The sequence below is a fragment of the Argentina silus genome (genome assembly GCF_951799395.1).
Source record: "Argentina silus genome assembly, chromosome: 4".
Taxonomy (NCBI): Eukaryota; Metazoa; Chordata; class Actinopteri; order Argentiniformes; family Argentinidae; genus Argentina; species Argentina silus.
The window spans coordinates 4,717,745-4,742,390 of record NC_139658.1 but is presented as its reverse complement, the minus strand read 5'-3'; the positions used below and the strand labels follow the sequence as shown (position 1 = coordinate 4,742,390).

Below are 24,646 nucleotides of genomic sequence, written 5' to 3'. Positions count from 1 at the left end.
TTCAAATGTACATTTCTGGTCAGTTTGCTAAATTTGTCTCTGCACCAAATGTATTTTTTATCTTCTTTGGCTTTAGTTTATATGCTAGTTTGGAGACAGGTGCTAGGCCTACAGTGTTCTGTACAGTGTCTTTGTGGCAGGGGAGATGTTATCTGTGTTTCTATTTGGAGGTGTTCAGCAGGGTGTTTTGCTATGAAGATTGAGGCCCGACAGGTGTTCATTTCACTTGTGAGAGATAGGTAGGGGGAGGGAGGGGGATAGAGGATGCTGGTAAACACGACGTTACTGGCTTGATAGCATTCCAACTCCTTATCTGGACATGCTGACAGTGTGTCCTAGGCCTGTGCTTTGGCCTCTCATGCCTCTCATTTCCCTCCTATTGGCTCAGGTTAATGCAATGACTGATCACCTTCCGTCACTCCTGTTCATTCCTCTTTATTTACTGTACAGCTGGCAGAGAGAGAGAGAGAGAGAGAGAGAGAGAGAGAGAGAGAGAGAGAGAGAGAGAGAGAGAGAGAGAGAGAGAGAGAGAGATCTAGGTGCTACCACAGCCAGACATTATTACAAGCCTGCATCAGGGTTTGCAGAGCAGCCAGTCACCCTGCCCAATATACGCCTATCATATCTTCCGTTTGCACAGTGGAGATTGCCTCGCCTCAGCTTATGATAGGTCTTGGTTGATGTAATAACATTAAATATGACTGTGAATGGTTAATGCTTTTGAACCCTTGACCTTGGGTCATTGTTCCAACTCAAAATAAACTATTATTTATTTGTCTATCCAGTCATTGTCTCTGGTGGCGTATGGTGAGACCCTGACTCATCCCTGTTGATGTGTTTGCAGTGTCAAATCCTATTTCCCAGACATCTTATAACCATAATTTAAATCGACAAACAAGAGTTTGAATGATGTTTGCTCTAACAACAGATTCTATAATGTATCCTATGTGCCTTTGTCTGTTCCCTGAGAGAAAAAAAAAAGCGCTATTCAATCAATTTGATTGTGTGGTTACAGCGAGCTAACTTGGATTATGCTTGCCAACCACCAAATTCACTAGCCAACCAGCTGCCTATTGACTGGTTGGGAGTGTGGCAAGCACGTTTCAGGTCTCCACCCGTGCACTTCTGCCTCGAATTTCCCCAGGCTTTCCGAAACAAGGTGAGAAGTAAGACTGGGAGCCTAGGTTACTGTGTCCATAATAACCCTCTCCTGTCCCCTATCGTCCCCCTGCAGGATGACGCGCGCCAGCTCTTTGCCCTGTCAGCTGCCGCGGAGGAGCAGGGCATCCTGCCTGACGAACTGGCCAACGTGGTGCGACGACTGTGGGCCGACAGCGGGGTGCAGGGCTGCTTCACGCGCTCCCGCGAATACCAGCTCAACGACTCGGCTGCATAGTGAGTGTGTGGTGTGTGTGTGTGTGCGCGCATTTGTGCGTGTCTGTGTGCGTGTGCGTGTGTGTGTGTGTGTGTGTGTGTGTGCGTGTGTGTGTGTGTGCGTGCGTGTGTGTGTGTGTGTGTGTCAACTGTATGTGTTTGCTGCAGAGCAGTGTGGTCAGTGCCATCTGACTGTGTTTAGGGTTAGTAACAGTAATTCAGGCACTCTAACTTGAACTACTTCTTCATGAGATTGGAATACGCTCTGTGAATTTTAATAACATCACCCATAGCAGAGGAATACGCCCTAACTTCCAGTCACACTCCCCCATGCAGGTTGAATGAAGTTAATAACTTTCAATATCACCACTCTTGAAGGAATAGTACACTCTAGGACTCTCAATAACAACCCCCCCCCCTCCCTCCCTCCCTCCCTCCCTCCTCTCCTCCCTCCTCCCCATTTTCACAGCACTGAGCATGTAATCTGCACCTGCACATATCTCACACTTCTCCTTGCTTACAGGACTGTGGAATAGCCCTCGCCAGGCTCCCATTAGGCTGCTGTACACTTGTATAGTTTACTGATTGATCCAACAGAGGAGCCTGCAGCTCAATGCTCCTCTCCCATCTGCTGCGGTGGAAAATCTGTCACATTCATCCTCAGGGAAAAAACATTCGCTGACAGACGGAGACATTTCACAAACTTTCTCTGATCCTGACACCTGAAGTTCCATTGGCAGTTGGATATCTTTTCCCTGTCTGGAGAGGTCAAAGGGCAGGTCAAACTCGGTCAGCCTATAGGATTATTGCTTTATATGCATCATATCCTATCTTAACCACTTGTTTTTTTTTTTACACTTAGTGAGAATTGATGAGGGTTAATCAATGGTTAATTAATGTGGCATACAATTGAAAAAAATAAAAGAGCACTCACTCTAGTGATTCCATGACCTTGTTTTAGTATGTAACATTTAAGCTTTCTAAAAGCTTCCTAATGGTTGTAACGTCTATGTTTAATCGGTAGCGATCAGGGAATGAGATCTTTTGATCTCTCCATTTACGAGCACTGATTTGCTCGCACGGAAGCGCAAATGGAGTGTCCTCCTACCCGTATACAAACATGTTTTTGCTGGCCAGGGGTGTTCTAGGGTAGTGGACTTACCGCCTAAAAGTGCAATATTGTTATTATAGGCCGATTCGCTCATATCTCTGTGACCTCCATACATTGTTATTATTATTTTTTATCCGATTTCCAGTTTTGAATGGCCAAAAAATCGCAAAGGAATCGTCAGCGATAGGTTTGGACCACCATCAATGATCCCCGATGTAATCTTCCAATCGCCCAACTCTAGTATGCATGAGTGATTATCTCTACTAATTAAGATGCTGTGCGTCCAGTGCTGTGTCTGGGTTCATGACCGATTGGCTGGGCAACCAAAGCTCCCAGCTGGCCCTGGCTGATGATGTAATGCTTATATAAGTGGAGCAGGCTGTGTCCTGCATAGAGCAGACACTGTGGAGATGGCCCGCCCACGTCCCCCTGCAGACCAATGTCCAGAGAGAGAAAGAAAGAGAAAGAGAAAGGGGGGGGGGGGGGGGGGATTAGATGCTCTTAGTCCTTCTCTCCATTGCTGTGTTCTTATTGACACAACTGTCATCTGCGCTCTGTCCCGCTTGACTGATCTTCGATCTAATTGAATGTATTCCTTGCCTTTTCGCCTTAGGCTGTGATGCCTCTTATGTTACGCTACACTAACCCCATGTAGATGTTAATATCATTTTGAGTGCTTGATCTCATCAGGGAAAGGCTTCAATTACCCATTTACCTTTTCATACTCAAACATCATGCATAAAACCCACTGAGGTGAAGCAAAGAAGTGACGCAAATGTGCGTTGCCATAGAAATCGTCTCTTTAGAGTGAAGCCCGGGAAGGGGACAAGTCCAGGCACAACGCCTCAGTGATCTGACAAGACTATTTATGGCCCAGTGGTCCAGTCCTGCTCTTCACTCCAAACAGCTGGTTTGGGCCTTAGGAGGCATGCTGTTATTGTTGTCAGACTTACAAAAAACCCCTCAAAAAACAATTGAGCAAGATTGTGCGGTGTTGTGGCCCCAGGGGACAGGGTCTCTCATGCTGATTCAAACATAACAACAGCTTATGGAGCTTAGTGTTATGGGTCTTCGTGACACACTCAAAAACCTAGCAAACATTTTGAAAGCACATACAGTAGGTGTTTTGTGGTAAAACATTGCCGCATATCAGCACTATTGTACAAGCACAGCAAAAGACACACCTGTTGTGTCAGTGCTCAAGTGCCTACAAAAGTGTGTGGGCGCGTGCGTGCGTGCATACGTGAAGGTATCCGTGTGTGTGTGCGGGTGTGTGTGTGTGGGTGTGTGTGTGTGGGTGTGCGGGTGTGTGTGTGGGTGTGTGTGTGGGGGGGTGGTTCTCTCCCTTCATCTCTGTTTGTGTCTGACCTCCACAGCTACCTGAACGACCTTGAGAGGATAGCCAAAGCAGACTACATCCCCACACAGCAGGATGTGCTGCGGACTCGAGTCAAGACCACCGGCATAGTGGAGACTCATTTCACCTTCAAAGACCTACACTTCAAGTGAGGGCTCTCGGCATGCACCTTGTGTGTGTGTGTGTGTGTGTGTGTGTGTGTGTGTGTGAGTGTGTGTGTGTGTGTGGATGTATGTGGGTGGGTGGGTGTGGGTGTGTGTGTGTATTGCCCTATTTTGCATCAAATGAGTGTGACCTCTGACTGACCAGGAAGTGTTTTGCGACCCCTGCTGCCCCTGGCTCCCTAGTGTGTGCTGCAGGGGGAGCCTGAGGGGGAAGCAATGCTTGTTCAGTAAAGTCTATTTTTACCCTCATTCATTTGACTTAGAGGTGAGCGCTGAACTCATTATTTACAGTATGCTGGTTTGGTTATCACTGTTCCTGACAGGTGTAGCATCAACTGATGAGTTGATGGTATAACACATGTGTCCTTTCATGCGTTTCAAGCTTCAGTGACAGGATTGGTAGGGTAAGGGTTTAAACAGCCAGATGGATGTTGGTAATAAATCAGGATATTCCTGTCCCAGGCTGAGGGGTCTGACATGACTCCAATGTGACCCGTTTCCAGATAAACTCACCCCTCAGCCTGACATTTACCTTCCCTCACAGCCCCATTGTTGGAGATGAATAATACATGGAGACAATCGATAAGAAAAAAAAGTCATTGCTTTATATTTTTGTCCTTTTGGCTGGTATCTATGGAAACATAACTGTTACAACAAAACCCACCAAAATGGGACTGAAATTACAACTGAATAGTCAAACAAAGTGAGACATGATAGTCTACAGAGGAGAGAAAGGGAGAGGAGGCAGACATATTAAATGTTATACTGGGTCGATTTTACCAAGAAATTGTTGCTATAATAAATTGTTGCTTTCTTGTACTTACTTATAAGAATCCAACATAATAGATAACTGCCTAGTATCAATTGGTACATATAGTTGCTTGGCAATAAATCTCAGAAAACGTTATTAAAATTTAATTATCAGGTAATTACCAGGTAATTATCAGCTAATTACTATATAAGAGTGCATACAGTTACTGTACAGTATGTAAGAGAGTGCAGGTTGTAACCCTTTGGAGAGGGTTAGGGTTAGAGTTTTATCTGTGTCATAAACCATCACCTAACATCCAGTCAGCCATGGCCTATGTCATTAGCAGGTACCAGGACTGGCAGGGACATGACACTCTGTGTTTACTTCCCCTGACAGCCAGTGTCACCTCACCCCACTGGCGAGGACCTCTGTCATGGTTCTACATTTACATTTACATTTATGGCATTTAGCAGACGCCTTTATTCAAAGCGACTTACAACAAATACATTTGTCTAAGTAAGTGAATCAGCTATCCATCCGTCATCATAAGAAAACGTCATTTATGCTAGAAGCAGGGGCTATTGGCAGTCACAATGCTAGAAGGTTCTCACAGTCCTCTCCTGTTAAACCCTGCTCCAGGTTCCAGACTGCACTCTGACTGCAGCCCTGCTGTAGCCTGTTGGCCCAACGTCTTTAATGGATGCCTCTCTCCTTCTCCTCACCCGCCTTTGTTCTCACAGCAACCTCATGAAATGTTAATGCATAGCTACGGATGGAATGTCACCTTCACTTACTTCCTCTTGCTCTTTTTTTGATCGCTTCCCCTCTCCTCTATCAACTTTATTTTTATGACTTCCTTTTTTCACTTTCTTTCTGTCTGTTCCTTTTCCTCCTCCACCCCCCCCTCTCTCCCCCTCTCTCTATCTCTGTCCCCTCCCTCACCTACCTCCCTCTCTCTGTCCCCTTCACTCCCCTACCTCCCTCTCTCCCCCTCTCTGTCCCCTTCCCTCCTCTACCTCCCTTCCATACCTCTCTCTGTCCCCTTCACTCACTTATATTCCTCCCCTCCCTCCCTCCCTCCCTCCCTCTGTCCCCTCCCCTACCTCTCTCTCTCTCTATCTCCCCTCCTGCTTCCACCTCTCTCTGCAGGATGTTTGATGTGGGCGGCCAGCGCTCAGAGAGGAAGAAGTGGATTCACTGTTTTGAGGGAGTCACTGCCATCATCTTTACTGTGGCGCTGAGCGCTTACGACCTGGTGCTGGCGGAGGATGAGGAGATGGTGAGGTGGAAGTGACCTATCCACTCACACATAAACACATAGAAGTAGAATGAGTACACCAAAAGATGGCAGCTGGTACACCCACCATGGAATGTTGATTTGGATGGGCACATCTGTTTTACTCATTCAATTTGTATGCAGAAACATGGCATTATGTCTTTCTACGCTACACTACAGCACCATAACATCAATATACATATTGTAGAATATAGGAGTGTATGTTTGACAGATACACTGCTCATTTTATTTGATGATGATGGCTTAATAACCTGTAAGAGTCATAAACCACTTTACTGGTTATGAACCCATCATCATCAAATAAAGTAAGATACAGGTTACAGTAAGATACCACTTAATTGCTGTGCAATGATCCATCTGTTTCCTGGGGCATGAAGTACCTTACTAAATAATACACCACTTACTGTATGTAAGTCCATGACATGAAATGAGATGACATTTGAAGGGAGGAACCATCCTATTTCACAGAGGCTGCATTCTCCAAGTGAGCGTAACCACTTGGTGATACCTCATTTATTAAATTATTACAAATATTTGTAATTGATAGGCCAGTAAGGACTTTGTTATGGCTCACTGATTATTAGGACTGGATCAGGAGGAATTTTATATATATATATATATATATATATATATATATATATATGTTCAGTATATATTTAGTATTTTGTCATATATATTCAGTGAATTGTTTCACTACTTACTAGTCTCTTTGTGCATAACCATATGGCTATTCTGATATTTGGCATGTGAGAGAGTATTCAGGAGGGAGTATTCGCACCAGATAGATCTCACATTCAGAGCACAGTGTTTGACACACTCATATCACACCTGCTCTCACATTGGCCATACCTTTCATCACACACTCGCTCAGATGTTGCCTCTATTACTGCAGCGAGAGAGGATAAGGCAAAGACACTCAACCATTCACAATTGCCAGTGCATTACATTACATTGGTCACATTTGAAATGTGAGATGATATTGCCCCCTGGTGGCTGCCTGGTGCTTTGCCCCTTTGTGGGTTTTCCTTGGTTATGAGTGACACCATTTTTTCTCCCCCTACCAGAACCGGATGCATGAGAGCATGAAGCTGTTTGACTCCATCTGCAACAACAAGTGGTTCACAGAGACCTCCATCATCCTCTTCCTTAACAAGAAGGACCTGTTTGAAGAGAAGATCACCCGCAGCCCCCTGTCCATCTGCTTCCCAGAGTACTCAGGTACACAGTAGTGCAGTCCCACAGAGAAACGTGTGTGTGTCAGACATGCCTTCAGCAGCACTAGAAGCTGTTGCAGCCACAGCAGTGGGAGCTCCAGCAGTAATAGTAGTGACATCACCAATGTCAATTGAATGTGTCAGAAGTGTTACACAGAAAGTCTGAGGAACCAAACGACGGCACACAGAGAGGGTAGGTGAAGCCCGAAGGCGTATTTAATGATAAATAATAATAAGGGAAAGGGGACAAGTGGAGAATCCAAAGAGAGTAATCGAGGGTCGGTCCAGGGTTGGCAGGATAGCGGGTAGTCAGACAGGCAGGTGGTCGGGCAGGCAGGGAGGTCCAGTCATGGGTAAGGGGCTAGGTCCGTGGAAGGGGGGCGATGAGAGGAAACCAAGGAGGACGAGGTATCTGGATGGGGGCACAGGTGAACAGGTGGTTACGCGGAGGAAGACAAGGCACAAGGAATTCGCAATACACACAGGAGGGCTGAAGCGTCTGTAGGTCTCGATTCACAAAAGGTTACCGTAAGATCACAGTACGTTCTGGCACTGGAGTGATAATCCGGGCAGGGTTCTTATAGGGTGCTGATTGGGGATGGGTTGCAGGTGTGCTGATAGAGGATAGGGCGCAGGTGTGTTGCCGACTGGGGGCTGGGCGCTCCAGCGATGATCGCCGTGGCCTCGAGGTGGTGCCAGAGGGTTGGTTAGGGGGAGGGACCGTAACAAGAAGCATTCAAACATATTGTGAAGAGGGGAGGGTGAAGCTGGTCAATGTTGACTAACACCGCGTGCTGTGATAGGCTTATCTGTCATAGCATCGCACTGAATGAATACAATAGAATAGTATCTAGTAGCACACCATATCACTGCTAGAATAGTATCTAGTAAGCACACCATATCACAGAATGTAACATTGCAATGTCTTGCTACTCAGGAGCCAACAAATATGATGAGGCAGCAAGTTATATCCAGACTAAGTTTGAGGACCTAAACAAGAAGAAGGACACCAAGGAGATCTACACCCACTTCACCTGTGCCACCGACACCAAGAACGTGCAGTTTGTCTTTGACGCTGTCACAGATGTCATCATCAAGAACAACCTGAAGGACTGTGGTCTCTTCTAGAATCAGAAAAGACACCAAGGTGAGCACTTAACATAAGGAAGAAAACAAATAACAAATCTCATACACATCCCTCAAATAGTTTTCAATAGAGTGATTGAGCTCTGATTGTCACGTGACAGCCATGTTAAAAAGGATTGAAGTGGCAATGTGGTCATAACTGATAAAATGAGAGCTATTTGTTTGATGGGGATTAGGTTGTCTCGTGCAGTACATCATAAATATCAAGGAGGGCAACAGAATACTACCCAAATACTATATCAACTGTAAGATTTAAGGTGGGCTTCTTTTATAGGAATAAATCTTGCCTTTCCCTGAACAGCAGAAAGCTGATTGTACAATCAACCTTCATGCCAGTGCTTGATTATGGTGATATCATCTACCAAAATGCAGCAGCCACTCCTCTTAAATCTTTGGATGCCATCTACCAAAGCGCCCTTCGCTTTATCACAGGTGATAGTTTTAATGCACAACTTTATCAAAAGGTTGGCTGACCAGCTGGCAGATGTCTTCACAAACATATTCAATATCCACTGATGATGACATTGCCTTCACCCTGCACACTGCCCTTCCCACCTGGACAGGAGAGATACTTCTGTGAGAATGCTTTTCATTGACTACAGTCCAACATGGCTTGGCTCTCCACTGAATTGTGTCAATCCGCTTTCAGTGATGGTGCACCTCATTGCTGGAACAATCGACAAAAAAACATTTCAGTTGGTTGTTCTGGTGCCGCTCGGGCAATTTAGGGTGTTGATCGAGGACCTCTTTGGTAAAGGATGGGATTGTTTCTCCTGAATTATAGTTAATTATAGTTATAGTTAATAACTGTCCACAATTATTAGTTATATTGTGGTTTATATGATGTATTGATTTCTGTACTTACCTGTGTTTAATTGTTGTGTGTTTTTTGTGTGTTGTGTTGTTTTGTAATTGTATAGATATTGTAGACAGGGTGCACCTGCAAAAGAGGCCTTGGTCTCAGTGTGTTTTCCCCTGTATAAATACATACTTAAAGCCTATGTAGCCTCGCTGACCCCTATCTGTCTTTCCCTTCCAGGAATACCTGAACAGCTGGGATGACCTGGGGGACAGGGAGTGGGCACACGGCGTCAGACTGCACTGCACTGACAATTCCTGCTTTTCCACATTAAAATGAAAATAGACTGAGCGCGGAAAAAAGGCCTTGCAGTATTCCAGCAATCACTGATTCTCAACCATCTCACTGATTCTATCCCTCTTGTTTTTTTCTGGGATTTTTTTTCCTTGTATTTTAGATATTTAATTTAATCAGGATCTCTTCTTTTATTGATATTTCCCAAGTCAGAATTTTATCTCTGATTTCTTTTTAGCCTCTCCCTTTGTTGTTTCTAAGTATTATCAGAGGTTAGCCAGATAGAAAAATACTTTTATATAAATGCATTCACTTTACTTTAACAGATGTTTTATGAAAGTTTTAATTGCATAAAACCTATTTTCTAAGGGAAACAAACAAGCATGGAGAGAGAAAATGGATTTTAAGGAAATAGTTTTTTTTTATGTTTACATGAAGCCAACATTCTTACCTGTACTATATCACATTTGTTCTGCATGACTGCCCATAGATTACCATAGCTTTAGATCTGTTATTCTCACAAACAATGTAACATTCCTTCGAAAAATAATTGTAAAAAGAAAACAAAAAATTGAAGTATCACTTAATATTAATTACAAGATTTTTAAATTATATTTAATGTATGTATGTTTCTCACATGATTTGCTGTCTGTTTTGTTTAATTCCATGTATTTTTCAGTATGTTTGTGCCTTGATATATGTTTACATCTGTTCTTTAGAGACTTGCTTTATCCATAGTGTGATTTAGGGCTATTTCTACTCATTCTGTACACATGACCTATAAAGTGGTAAAGTAGATAGACACAATGATAGACAGAAATGAACAATGGTAGTCTTTTGGTAAATATTACAATGCTTCAATTGTTTGATTTACAGTAAATAAAGATTGAGTCACTTGAGCTCCCATCATCCAGTGTGGTGTGCCTCTGAGAAATAAGATTATGTGTGTCATCCACTGTAAAAATGAATAAATATATAGTAATAGCAAATATAATCACATGTTTTACTTAAGTTTAAAAGTATCTGTGTACTGAAAACCAGTCTTAAAAGATCATATTCTGACAAATCATACTTAAAACATGTTGTTGACTCGTCCCTCTTGCATTTGTTGCTTTAGCAAAAAGTATAACATTAAACTTTGAAGTGAATGGTTCAGAAATGCAATGCGATTACCTGAAGAAAGATGACGTCACTTCATCGTTCATTTCAATTAAACTTCTCTGATCTGTTCATGATATGGCCAGATTTACAAGGGAAGATAGCTTGCTAGCTAGCTGATTGCATTTTAGTTGCTAGGTACAACAGAGAAATATTATGAGAGAATAATGGGGACTGGTGAGGGGGCTCTTTGGAATTTGAATGTATAGCTACTGCATCTTAACAACTAGTAACAACCCTTAGTCAATTTTTTTTGGGTCAGATAGATTTCAGTATTGGGAGGGAATAGGGATTACTTGGTGTACAGTGCCTTCAGTTAGTATTCAACCCCCTGGACCTTTTCCAAAACATTTTGTTGTGTTACACGCTTAAAATAGATTTCATTTTTTGTCACTGATCTATATAAAATACTCCATAAAGTAAAAGTGAAAATTATTTGAAATGTTTACAAATGAATGTCTTGAGTCAAAAAGTATTCACCCCTTTGCTATGACACTCTGAAAGTTAGCTCAAATGCAAAAATGTCTTCAACAAGTCACTCAATAAGTTGAATAGAGTCCATCTGAGTGCAAGGATAATAGTTAACGTGATTTCAGAATCAATATCTTTGTTTTTATAGGGTCTCTGATTTGCATAGGAATCAATTACCAGTGATGTTTTGTCACATTGATATCACACTCGACACAAAGGGTCAATTGCAACCAACATTCTGAATAGGATGACTATAAGCTATTCTTTTGTTTTTGTTAAGAGAACAAATGTACCCCCCCCCCCCCTCTAAATTGAACTAAATTATTGATTAATTAGATAATCAAAATGATCATGTTTAGACCAAAATCATCCACATTCTTTGTGAGAAGAACAGTCTATGGCCATACAGTATGACAATTTTACCCTTCAAATACGACACATAGAAGCCCCTATTTCTTATAGCCAGTACAAATCTTAACACTGCATCCTAATATACTCTGTCGCATGCGTCAACGTGCTGCGAGCTTCAGAGGCTGTACTGATGTGATCCGTCAGATGGCACAGCACGACAACATCACAGTGGATGGAAACTCGTGGCGGGCGCCTCTGAAATAGAGACAGAGCGTCCCTTAACGCGCTTGACAGCCTAGACGCACGCCGAGCCTTTTGACTGACGCTGATTAGGACAAACAAACTGTTGTGGTGAGAGAGATCTGTTTTTCACCTCAAGGCTCACGCTTGTAGCATTAGGATGCAGGTATTAGGATGCCGTATAAGAACGAATTGAAATCACATTCAACTGAAGGATAGCAGTGTTGGCGCTGGCGGCCAGATCACTTCATGCAATGGCTCTTTTCTCATCATCCTTATCCCTCATATGAATAGTAAGTCTAATAATGCAAAGCCTGATTGACGTCTTCAGAGAGGCAGAAGGACGTGGCTGTGAAATGTAATGTAGTCTAATGGCAACCTGGTGTGATGCATTGGAGTCTGTATTTACCATCCAGAAGGTGGCACTGAAGTATCACATATGTTATGATCATAGTCGATCAAGCAAAACTGTACATTTGAACTACATCTGAGTTTGTAGATCTGGACCTGAACACTTATTAAAAATACATTAATAATAATAACAATAATAATAATAATAATAATAATAATAATAATAATAATATAGGCGCTAGGGGTTCTTATGATTTAAAAAAGGTCTCAAAGTCAAGAGAGTACATAGTGCTTAAAGGTTTCCTTGCCTATCAGAAACAAACAAACAAACAGATCATAATGTAATTGAAATTATTATATTAGGTTCAGTAGACAGGAGGTAATGCTGTGCTACATCAGCTGTCAAACACTGTGTAGGAACCTGCATCAGTAGGAAATGAGAACCATATCTGACTGTTCTGTGGAAAAAACATGTATTTGCAATTATTCTGCTTTAGAGTGTGCTGTGTTTGAGTCCACTCACTCCTGCTTGCATTAATGTGAAAACGTATAGATTTATATACATATTCTCTCTCTTTCATTGTGGGGGTCAATGAAATACGGTTATAAGTCATTTAGAACTTTGAAGTGATTTCCCTATATCCTTGGGAGACATAGGAAAAGTGATCAAACGTGTTCGCAAATGTCACCACGACCCACATGAGCATTTATGTAATGAGTAAGTCTGCAATGGCAATCAAGGGACTCCATTTTATATTGTTTAGACGAAGAGGAAGAAAGCAATCAGTTGCTAACAAAATAAGTTTCAGCTCCAGGCTCTGTTATGCTGGATTACAATGTATATAACATTATATAAATCCATTAAGATACCCGATGCGCCAGATCATGTGGTACTTGATATGCTGTGTATCTTCTTCACTCCATACCTGACTCAAAGATAGTCCTCTCAGCCAAAATGTACAGACTAATAGGCTACTCAAAATCATGGGGTCAGTTGCAACCAACATTCTGAATGGGATGACCATAAACTGGTGTCTTGTTAAATCAGACACAGGTGTGAAAGAGATTATCCTAATTGCAACCAGGATTCCCCCCCCCCATGACTAGAGCATCAATTAGTATACACCCGGGGCTCATCTTCTTATTAGGTAATCCAATTGCTACCGAACATTTGCCGAAACATAATCCTGTGTGCACCTGCCAAGACCCTGCCTGTCTGCCTGAATTTGCTTTTCCAAAATGTTTGGGATGTTTCTGGGCGCTTACCACTTGCTGTGGGTGTGTAACCTACATTACATTACATTACATTTATGGCATTTAGCAGACGCCTTTATCCAAAGCGACTTACAACAAATACATTTGTCTAAGTAAGTGAATGTTATATCCATCAGTCATCATGAGAAAAAGTAATCTATGCTAGGACCAGGGGCGATTGGCAGTCACAATGCTAGAAGATTTTTTTATTTTTTTTATTTAAAGGAGAGAAACTTGCACAGGGGGGTAGTGGGGGTGAAGAGGTCTTTAGGAGGGACAGTTAAGATGTAGCCTGAAGAGATGGGTCTTCAATCTACGGCGGAAGGGTCTTCAATCAACCTGCGATTTGCGTGTGTGTGGCAGATTGGCTACAGGTCTACTGCACCGCAAGCATTTCTCAGTGCTAGAAGCCGACCAAAGCAACAGAATCCTTTGTGTGCTTATGTTTGTAACATGCATTCTGATAATTTTTTCCAAGTAAAGGTTGACATTACAGTCTTGTCTGAGTATTGTTTGGGGAATTATTGACAGATTAATTGTTTCAGTTAGAAGTAGTGAAGGGAGAGAGGAGGAGACACTATTCTGAATTGTTATTGCAATTCCCATTGCAGTGAAAAGAGGGCTGCATACCGTATGCTGTACGGTATGCAGCCCTCAACAACACAAATTGCATTACTGATCAGTTGAACTGCTGTGATTCACTATAATGGGAGAAATAGCTTTATGCTGTGAGGAACTAATTCAGTTGTGTGTCAACACCTACTAAATAAATGTTTTGTCTTATGTAGAGAGTTGTGTTAACTGTTTTGCAAAAAGGTGCTTAACATTTGCATTTTGTGTGAAAGCAATACTAACTAAAAATATCGCTGTTGTTCTCGTATGTTATTGTGTTGGCCATGTGAACTCATTTAATACAAATGGTTTGAAGGATGGTGAAAAACCTGTAACATGGTGGTGAATACAAAAACAGTTGCATGTGTGTGCATGTTATGGCCAGAAGACGGCGATGTTTGATTTCAGATGAGGTGCTCTCCCATTCAGACTACAGAGCAACATGCCACACCTTTGCATTATACACTCTGAGAAATGGACATGTGAAACACATAGCCTAATACCGTCTGGATATAAACCAAATGATATAGGCTACATCACAGAGAAAATAATATAGTCTACATCACAGAGACAATGATATTCTATATCACAGAGACGATGATATCTACATCACAGAGACAATGGTATTCTACATCACAGAGACAATGCTATAGTCAAAGAGATATAATTATACAGCCCTTTGTCTCATGTCAGGTAGCGCAAATCTGTCTGTCGATGCTCTGTGTGTCATGTAGAAATGACACCACCTATCGTAAGACAACGTCATACAGCCTACACAGAGACAATAATGTAGCCTACATCACAGAGACAATAATGTAGTCTACATCACAGAGACAATAATACAGCCTACATCACAGACAATAATACAGCCTACATCACAGAGACAATAATGTAGCCTACATCACAGAGACAATGATATAGCCTACATCACAGAAACCATAGTCTACACCACAGAAACCATAGTCTCCATCACAGAAACCATCGTCTCCATCACAGAAACCATAGTCTACATCACAAAACCATTGTCTACGTAACAGGAACAATGATGTAGTCTACTGTACATCACAGAGACATTTACATTGTCTACATCACAGAGACGCATCATTCAGATTCAATTCGGAAGGTTTTATCTGAAATCTCTCCGACATATCTACATATCAGCCTCTGTGCCTTTACAGTTCATGTCAATGTCCACATCAGTGAACAAAGATACAATAACTAACCAGTATAATGAATGTTACCTAGAAATCAGAAACCTCTTTATTTTCCACTATGTCAACCCTGAGCTACAGGGCATTTTATCTGGAACACCTCTTTCTTCTTGAACTATTCTCTCAACGTCCAATAGAATGTTCTCATCCAAATGAATGCAAATCAATCCAATTTACAGCTCAAGATTAGATTTTGGAGAGAAGGAGAGAGAGATACAGTGGATACTGATTCACTCATTATTACTTGTTTATGGATCACAGACACATCCAGACACGAGAGACACACAGACATAAACAAACAACAAACCCACGTACCAACACACACATGCACGCAAGTATGCACACACACACACACACACACACACACACACACACACACACACACACACACACACACACACACACACACATACATACACACATATATACATGAGAGAGAGAGAGAGAGAGAGAGAGAGACAGCCTTGACTGCTGAGAGTACCCTGTAACTGAACATTATGTTATGTCATTATATTATGTCTAACATTTCTATGCACTACACAGATTATTCAGCATTTCAGCAGTCCTCACTTTAGTCAGGCCCTCCAGTCCAGTCCAGGCCACTTCACTTTAGTGCTTTAAGATGTCCACTCATATCCTCCATCTCCTCTGACTGGCAACACTCCTGTGGCCATTAGCTCTTACCCTCTTAGTGGTGAAAACGGCTCCAAAGTGTACCTTCAGCAAGTGGTGAGGTTTTTAGTTGCAGTGTCATTTCAGAAATAGCTTTCATGACCCAAAAACTGATTTGGACACCTGGACTTGCTCGGGTGGAGAGACAGCTAAAAGACCTAGAGCAATTGTTCTGTGTAACTGTGTCTGGTGGTCTACAACAGAGTGTTGAATTTGAGCAATTGAAATGTAATGTAGTTTAAGCTCCTGTGAAACTATACAGGGCATGAAAGACATCTCAATGGGTCTGTGCCTTCTGGGGGCTTCTTTAACATGGGAGATTGTTGGGAAAATGATCTACAGTGTAAAAAAAAATCCCGAAAACCATGCTGTAATCTTTTCTTTTCCTCAAATTCAGACCTATAAGAAATCCATGACATACAGAACAAACAGGACATATTCTAACAGGACATATTGTAATCTGTTCTACCCATTTCAGTTTATGATACCTGCTGTATCTTTATGGCATCCTGTGTTCAGCCCTGCTGGAGCAGAGGAGATGAGATAGTCTTCAGGCTCTCCCCCATTCTGAATCACCACAGTGATGGTGACAGCTGCCTGACTCCTCATGACTCGCCCAGGAAGGCCATTTGACTCTTGTCAGCATCTTATTAAAACACAGAGAGAGAGAGAGAGAGAGAGAGAGAGCGAGAGCAGGCAAGCGCAAAGGGAAGGAAAATGAAGGAGAGAAAGGGAAAGAAAAAGGAAGAGAGCATAGATTAAAGAAATGTGAGAGAGAGGCAGAGAGAAGAGGTGAGAGGGAAAAAAAAAAAAAAATAGGGTAGCAAATGAATTGTGTCACAGCTTCGCACATTCGGCCAGGTGTTGCTCATAAATTATGCTTGAGGAACTTCAAAGTGTGTGTGTGTGTGTGTGTGTGTGTGTGTGTGTGTGTGTGTGTGTGTCAGTTCCATCCTCCAATAACTCGTTACCTTGATTCAGACATCATTTCCGGTGTTGTTGTATTGTAGTGATTTTGTGTATTGATTTTCTGATTTTGTGTAAGCTGACTTCACAACATTAATTTCCATGCAAATGGACAATAAAGCTATCATATCGGACTGTATTCCGGAGAATCCCCTCACCTGAACCACATAAACTAAAGCAATGAGGACAATGAGTTTCCTGTCAGATTAGTTCTAGCTTTTGTCGTAAAGCTTAAAGTACTGTACATCATAAAAAGTCCCTACAAATGAATAGAGATTGTTACTGCTCATTCCAGATAACAGTATCTTCTAGACTACATTAATAATACAAAAGCATGTTCACACAATGCCACTATCCAAGTTAAAGTCTGATACTGTAGGAGCTGACAAGTGCATTGTCTATCTCCATGGTGTTGCTGTGTCATTGCTATCTGCACATTGGTGTTGGCCAGGTTCTAAACACAACACCAGGACCTGAATAGTACGACAGTACTCAGGAGCTGGCACATAGTGGTCAACAGGTCAGTCAGATGTGTGCTAATGCATGGTATTCTGGGACACATCAGGCAACACTTGGGGAGGGCAATGAGGGCAGTCTAGTCTGGCAGTACAGATATAGATGGGTAAATGCGTAGTGTGATACACTGTGAAGGTATTTGATTTCTGTGAAACACTGTGACTGAACTCGACAAGGGGATGCTCTCTAGACTCTGTTCAATCTCATCAAAGTATAACTGTCAAACAAGTTTTATAAAAGTAGTCATTTGTTTTTTATTAATTTTCATTTAAGGCAATCCAATACAAAGCATTTCACAACCCACCGTATGACAACGATCATGTACAATAAAAACCGGTTCAAAGAAAAAAGGGGAACCATGCAAATCAGAATCCCAGCGAGAGAAAACAACAAAGATGAAAAGAGGGGGAACAAACAAAAAATAATTATCAATGAAACTGCAACATGCTGGTCAGCTACAGTACAGGTTTCCCATGTTTGATGTCTCCTGAACAGAGATCTCATTGTACTATAAGAACGGAAATGGCCAGGCACAAGATAAGAAAAAGCAAACAGTCCACAGAACTTGCTGCCATATTTGGCACTAACATGCACATAATCCGGATGGGATGGTGTCTATGTTACAGATGTTGGCACTGAATATAAAACTCTGTCTTTATTCCCCATGTTCATGGATATACACAATCCGACATCCCTACAGATTAGGGATTAAGGGCAGAAGCTGTCTATATTGTGGCGTAGTCGGCGGGATAGATGGCTTATCATACACATTCCAGAAAAAATAAAGTTATTATACATATCACTACGATCATCATCTCCAAAAAATAATAAACATATAGAAGCACATGTCTGAAGGAATAGAATAAAGTGCTTTCCTTTTTTTTTCCTTTTAGGGAGGAATATGTAAACCACTCTTATAAACACACACTCCTTACTCTAGGTCCACACCACTCAATAAGAGAAATCAAACCATATATTATTTCACTGTACAGATCAGATATCCCCTCTGAAAAAGATTCATTAGGATGAAATGTGATTATAGTGGACACATTTAATGTCTTGAATACCCTTTATCAAAAGATTCAGTGTCAACACACACAAATGTATTGATTTAAGGATGATGATTTTTTTGTGCTTTCATTTGCTTTGCAACTCTCAGCTTTTGTAAGAGTGATTATAAGAGTACTTTTACATTGACAAGTTTGTCCTGTCAGATTCTTGACTGAAAATGCATCACAATACAGAGAAAACAATATATTTGACTGACCCCAGATATGACATAGCAAACTAACGATAACTCTGACAAATGAGTAATGTGCCCCGATCAACGGTCTTGACCATGATCTGGGTCAACCTCATCAAGTCTTGTCTGACCTACCCAAGTCATACAACCATAATCAACTTGTGTTGAATTTAAACCCTTCCAGGACTATCATGGAAGTGATTTAAATAACATAAATATGCCATCTGATGGTGGTCACCATATAAAACATTGTTATTGGGAGTAAGGGTAATCTGACTGTACTCAGAATGAGCAAATATGGCCGAGCACTCTTTTTGGAACGCACCCATTGGCTTACGTACAATATATATACGTTTTTCATCTGACCAATTCCAAACCGAGTGCTTGTGTTTCAAATCAGGAAGTCTTCTCAATTAATAATATACTTTTATTCTTGTAATAGTGGAAATGACTAAATGTTTTCATATCGACATGCATATATAGGCCACAAAGACATGATATGGTTGTAGAATTTATTTTGGAGATGTTTAAAAGTAGTCAGAGAGCTTTGTTTGGAGACCCATCCACTTCCACTATATGGCTTATGCTTGTGGCCAAGCCCAGCAGTAGTTGCTGAAGAATGCAGCTTTGACTGGGTGGCCTACAACACTCCAAGTAAGTGGAAAATGAGGTATAACATCAAAAATCCTGAATTAACCCTTTAATTATCACCTTCCAACTGGATTCTGAATGCCTGGATGCCCCTCTGTTTCTACTTTGGTCAACTTTTTTCTCTTTGTCATACCAAACAGTCTTGCCTCGAATGGTGGACTGCAAGACTATTCACCCATATTTTGTGCAAGATAATGAATTAGTTGACGTAGACCTAGGAAATAATCTAGCTTGCTCCTAAATGACAAACGAAATAGCTCTTAACTGGAGAAAGAGGTCATGACCTTTAGGACATAGTCATAATTATGATGGTGGTGGTCATTGGGTAAGAGGAGATAGACAACAGAGTATCTGATACTTGTGCTTTTAGATGCATTATGTGGTCAGTGCAAAATTGTTGAAGTATTACTGAATGCGGTAGAGAAATCCAACAGGGAGGTCATATAGAAACATCATCATTATCAAGTACAAATCCATTATATAACCATGCCACTTTTGATAATATTAGAGGGTAAATAGAGGAATATGGGGAATTATCAATGACAATGACAAAAAAATAATAATAATACGTTTTTCCCCCACGATAAATGATAAAACTACATGTCTAAAGCCCCAAAACAAATTCCATATGGAAGGGTATCTAAAAACATCACCTTAACGCACACGCTCTACTAGGCTACACCAATGGCGAGCAAGGCTGAGGTCAAAGTTCTGATTAGAGTGCACTTGTCCTGATACATTTAGACAACCACAGACAGGCACAAGTTTCAACCACAACGTGACCTCTTCACCCACTTGCTCTCAAACAAGACATGAAACAGTCACTGGCCCATTTTGATAAAAAGACAATCCATCACCAAGTCCTGGTACAGAAACGCAGTCTTTCCATCACGAATGCTCCTCCCGAGAAACAAACAAAATAGATAAATCACAACAAACAGAAACGCCACCGTCTCTCCGAGAGTCACTGGGAGAATCCAACACAAACACCATTGCCAACTTCCTATTATCACTTCCTGTTTCAATCCAATCCATTCACAGGAAGAAGAGAGTACCCAAGATTCCATGGGGCTGATGCATGCCGTCTCCCATCAGTCTTCAGTAAAAGGGGCCGGGCTCAGATTTGTGTGTGATGGGTGTGTCCTGGTGGTGTGTATGGGGGTGGCGCAGGGTTGGGTTTGATCCCTCTGCTTTTCATGTAGGAGATGAACTGGTCAGGGATCTCAGCCAGCACGTCCTTGGCTAGACGGGCCATGCTCAACACATGGTTCCCTGTCCGGTCCATGTAGTCTCGAAACGGGACAAACTGTGAGGGAGAGAACAAGGACATGAGGAAACACAAGGGAACAGCAACACTACTGACTTGATCACCAGCAGATCAACCAAGAAAGAGGCCAGGTATGAAACCCAAGTCATGAGCATGATGCACCTCATTGACTTGTTGGTAAAGGAATGTAAGGCAGAAACACTAGCTTTAAATAACGACAGCACTTCTGGCCTTGAAACAATAACATCAACAATAGTGTACACGTATCCACAAACTTCCACATGGGCACAGCACAAACAACGTTGTAGGAAATAGAAGAAGCGTTTCTGACCTTTGCAAAATGCTATCTCTACTGCTCTAGATTGAGTTATATTCATGGCTGTATTTACTGCCAGTGTGTGTCTGACAAAGACAGCTACACTATTTTATTCATACAGTCGGTACAGTATAAGTCACCTGGACGATGTCTCGCTCCGCCAGTTTCCCTCTGGAGGAGATTCTGATGTCATCTCCATCCAGCTCCACCATGGCTGCAACACACACACAGCACATTAGCTAAATGAGACACTCCCTTCTTTTTATAGTCTAATATTCATTTATTTATCCAGGTCAGTTTCATTGAGATGAATCATTTTATGGACATGGCTGCACAAAACACACATAGAGTACCAGAGAGAATACATATCTTATGAGCTGTAGTATGAGCATCGAGTGTGTGTGTGTGTGTGTGTGTGTGTGTGTGTGTGTGTGTGTGTGTGTGTGTGTGTGTGTGTGTGTGTGTGTGTGTGTGGGTGTGTGTGGGTGTGGGTGTGTGTTTAAACAATCCCAAGGTTTCTTGTCATTCTTCATGGCAAACCACTGACCTGTGTAGTGTCCTTTTCACAAGCGCCATACTGTACCTAACATCAGTAATCATCTTCATTATTCATTCTGTCAATAGACTCTCTAATAACAATCAACTTAATCTTAATCTGTACGCTGTTCCATTCATAAGCACCATGGACAATTAGCCATGTCGACTTCTGACTAAATGATGCCCATGTCAACCTATGCTCCACTCCTCTATTGAATCAAATGACGGTAATTTCCTCTAGACCATTGGTCTGACTAATAGCTAGAAAGGAGAGTTACAGGACCGTGATGTCAATTGAGTAAATTGAATCAGTTAATCATTCACTCTGGCTCTCAATCAATTCGCTCGCAGAGTTAATGTTGATGATTAAAATGAGGCGAGAGTGCAGAGTGTGTTTTGATTGGTTGTCCAACTGTGGTAATTGTGCACTTTGACTAACTGTCAGCCCATAGCGTCAAAGAGCAGGACGTTTAAATAAAGTTTCAGGGCGAGCACTTTATCTTAAAGAAGTATTATAGAACCTTCAAAGCAGAGTTTGTGTTATCGGGGCTGCTGGGCACTGCCATATTTTTTTCAAGGCATGCCCAAGAGTCAATGGTCAAATCTCAAAAGTGTTTCCTTCTCAAAACACATTGGACGGTTTCTCCCCTCTGACCTTCTCTTCCCATGTGTTTTGAGAAGGAGGAGAAGGAGAGAGGATCTGAGGAATCAAGGAAAGACTTTTGAGATTTAATTCAACCCTACTACATTAACAAGCAAAATCATTGGATAGAAGTCAAAGTGCATGTAGTGTGCTGTGAATAAGTTAAATGGTTACAGGTCAATGTAATTTGCCAAGGGGACGTAGCCGGATGGGTTTCTCCTTACCGTCAAACTCAGCCTGTCCTACACCAACGATAATGATGGACATGGGGAGTTTAGCACCCTGTAGACAACAGGAGAGTATCAGACTCCATAACAATAACATTGAAAGGAATGACAGAAACAATTATTTCACTTCAACTTTTCAAGGTTTCTTCGCATGTTTTCAAGTTTTTCTCCAACAATTTCATTTTCTTGTTGCCATTTTTGCCTTGTTATTTTGCGATAGGGTGTCACCCCTGGTTCTTTTCTTAATTACTATGTAAGAAATTACTTTGTGGAAAAGAGCAATGAAATAAAATATGCCTAAAAATGAACACATTTATTTAAGCAACAGCCCAGTCAAATGTGCCTATTCCTCTTTACACCCACCCACACAGATCATAAGGGCCTATTCATTTAAACACAGAGGAAGAGAGCCTGTCTCTTCTCATTATCATTGACCCAGCTCCAATCATCATGCCATGCTCAGTGACAGTCACACCCAGTTAGGCAACAACCATGCTAATGCTATAGTGCACTTAGCAGGCTGAAGGGCCATTAACATTGAATGACTCTATATCGCTGCTCAGAGTTTGGAACACAGAGTGAGCAGGCATTGCTAATGTGTGACCCCACTCCTCCTCTATATTGTTAGTGAATGATTCAGGAGAGATGGGCTCCACTGGTTATCAACAGCGGTCCTCAGCTTTAAAGCCAGAAGGAATCCTGTAGTGATCTTGCTAAATTAGCTGAAATAATGCCTTCATTAATCTGATTGTGAATCCTGTGAATTGTTTGTATCTTTTGTTCTCATTCTGGAATGTTTAACGGAACACAGTCCTGATCCCCAGGGGTCACTTGCAACATTGCTATCATGTTAGCGGCTAAATTGTAGTAACTTCCTTCAAAATAAAAGTTTCGGTAACAGCATGAGTATAACCCACTGCCCTGGTAACAATGTATCCCACTTGCAACGAAGGTACGGGCTCAAGATGGGTTAAACCAAGTACAGTATGTTACGGTGTTTGCTCAATTCAATGTCAGACACCTGTCTAAGTTGATTTAGTTCACGCATGTCGGATCAAGAAATGTTCCTTTTGATGGTCCATGTAGCCTAATAAAGGCATAGCTTACTTAACTTGGCATAAACCAGTTGGTTCAACAACAGGAATGGTTATCAATCAATGAATTCAAAAGGGACAGCTGTGGATTTGTCTGGGTTGATGTAAGCCTATATGATGAGATGATTTAATAAAGGTTTCTAAACCCATTAAACAAGCAAAGATGTATTGAAAGAATATGAGCAGGCTTGGGAAATACATTGGCTGCTTGGTACGTGTCAGACATCCGTTCATAGCAGCTGTTTTGTGTTTTCCCAGAAGAGTCGGAGCTGTAGGCTACTGTATGCTATGTCATCAGAAACCTAATTTAATATTTATAAATCACTGTATTTCTGTGTATGAGTGCATTGCAAGAATTAAGATTTCTGAGAATAACAGATCATGGATGACGGATGTGCAAAACAATATATATTCAGCTACACATTGAAAAATAGTCACTATAAATGAAAATATCACATAGCCTTCAATAACAAAGCATATTGCCCAATATTGGCACTGATGTGGAAATATCTAATAGCATATTGATGTAGTCTAGAATACAGAATGTGTGCTATTGATTTCCTGGGCTATCGGCACACTCGTAAACCTTGAATTCCTAGGTCTAATTTGTTGGAGAAGTGAGGGGAACGTATCCCTTCGCCATTACCTGAAAGTGATTTGTTGCAAGTGAGTTTAAATCTTCAACATTGCTGCACGGGTGCATCCAATTACACTTGAGTTAGACCCTGACATATTTTCGTTGCAAGTGGGTTTAGTCTTAAACTATCCAGGCAACACTGCCCTGGTAATATACCAAGGAAGTTAAGGTAACACACATTCATTGCAATTGGCCCCAGGTGTTTTCAGCCTTCCAAATCCAATTTTCCTCCATCTCAGTCTGTCCTCCCTCTTATCTGGAAGAGACACCCTGTGTTTGGTGGTTATTCTCGATAAAGCAGGGGCCCAGTCAAATAATGAAACTAAGAGGGTCCCCGGAGCGCTCAGGCAAAAAATAGGACCTCATTGAAGGAGACGGATGGATAGAGATTTCCTGAGGTAGTAACCTCAATCAATCGATTTGAGCCAAATTATGTCATAGCACTTTTTCACCAAGAATTTTATACAGCATTATGAAAGACCTATTTTATGGGGAAAATGGCAATAACAACTAAACAAGAGTTAAAAGAACATGAGGTAACCTCTCAGCCAACCAGACCCTAAAAGGAAAAGGACAGTGTCTCAAGGGTAAGTTTCCATTTATATGGAGTTGAGGGAAACACTTCCAGTTTCCAAAGGGAAAAGGTGTTGATAAACTGTTGATGAAGTCAGATGGTGGGGGACTGATGAGGATTGTGAGGTGGGAGTGGAGAGAGAGGGAGG

The 24,646-nt window shown here is 41.7% G+C and overlaps 2 protein-coding genes across 3 annotated transcripts in view; one reads left to right on the top strand and one right to left on the bottom strand.

The window, feature by feature from the left end:
* Positions 1 to 9,944, top strand: part of LOC310802873 (guanine nucleotide-binding protein G(i) subunit alpha-2) — a 45,407-nt gene extending 35,463 nt beyond the window's left edge. Inside the window, exons 4-9 of the mRNA XM_083667449.1 lie at positions 1,235 to 1,395; positions 3,862 to 3,990; positions 5,907 to 6,036; positions 7,119 to 7,272; positions 8,206 to 8,415; positions 9,454 to 9,944. Coding sequence (XP_083523575.1) covers positions 1,235 to 1,395; positions 3,862 to 3,990; positions 5,907 to 6,036; positions 7,119 to 7,272; positions 8,206 to 8,396 — 765 coding nt within the window. The 3' untranslated portion in view covers positions 8,397 to 8,415; positions 9,454 to 9,944. The remainder of the gene's footprint in view (positions 1 to 1,234; positions 1,396 to 3,861; positions 3,991 to 5,906; positions 6,037 to 7,118; positions 7,273 to 8,205; positions 8,416 to 9,453) is intronic.
* A 10,376-nt stretch (positions 9,945 to 20,320) lies between these two features.
* Positions 20,321 to 24,646, bottom strand: part of cpne5b (copine Vb) — a gene marked incomplete at both ends in the record, with an annotated part of 80,813 nt that continues 76,487 nt past the window's right edge. For both annotated transcript variants that reach the window (XM_083667509.1, XM_083667508.1), the window contains 3 exons: positions 20,321 to 20,509; positions 20,927 to 21,000; positions 22,191 to 22,248. In XM_083667509.1, the coding sequence (XP_083523635.1) occupies positions 20,321 to 20,509; positions 20,927 to 21,000; positions 22,191 to 22,248 (321 nt within the window). The remainder of the gene's footprint in view (positions 20,510 to 20,926; positions 21,001 to 22,190; positions 22,249 to 24,646) is intronic.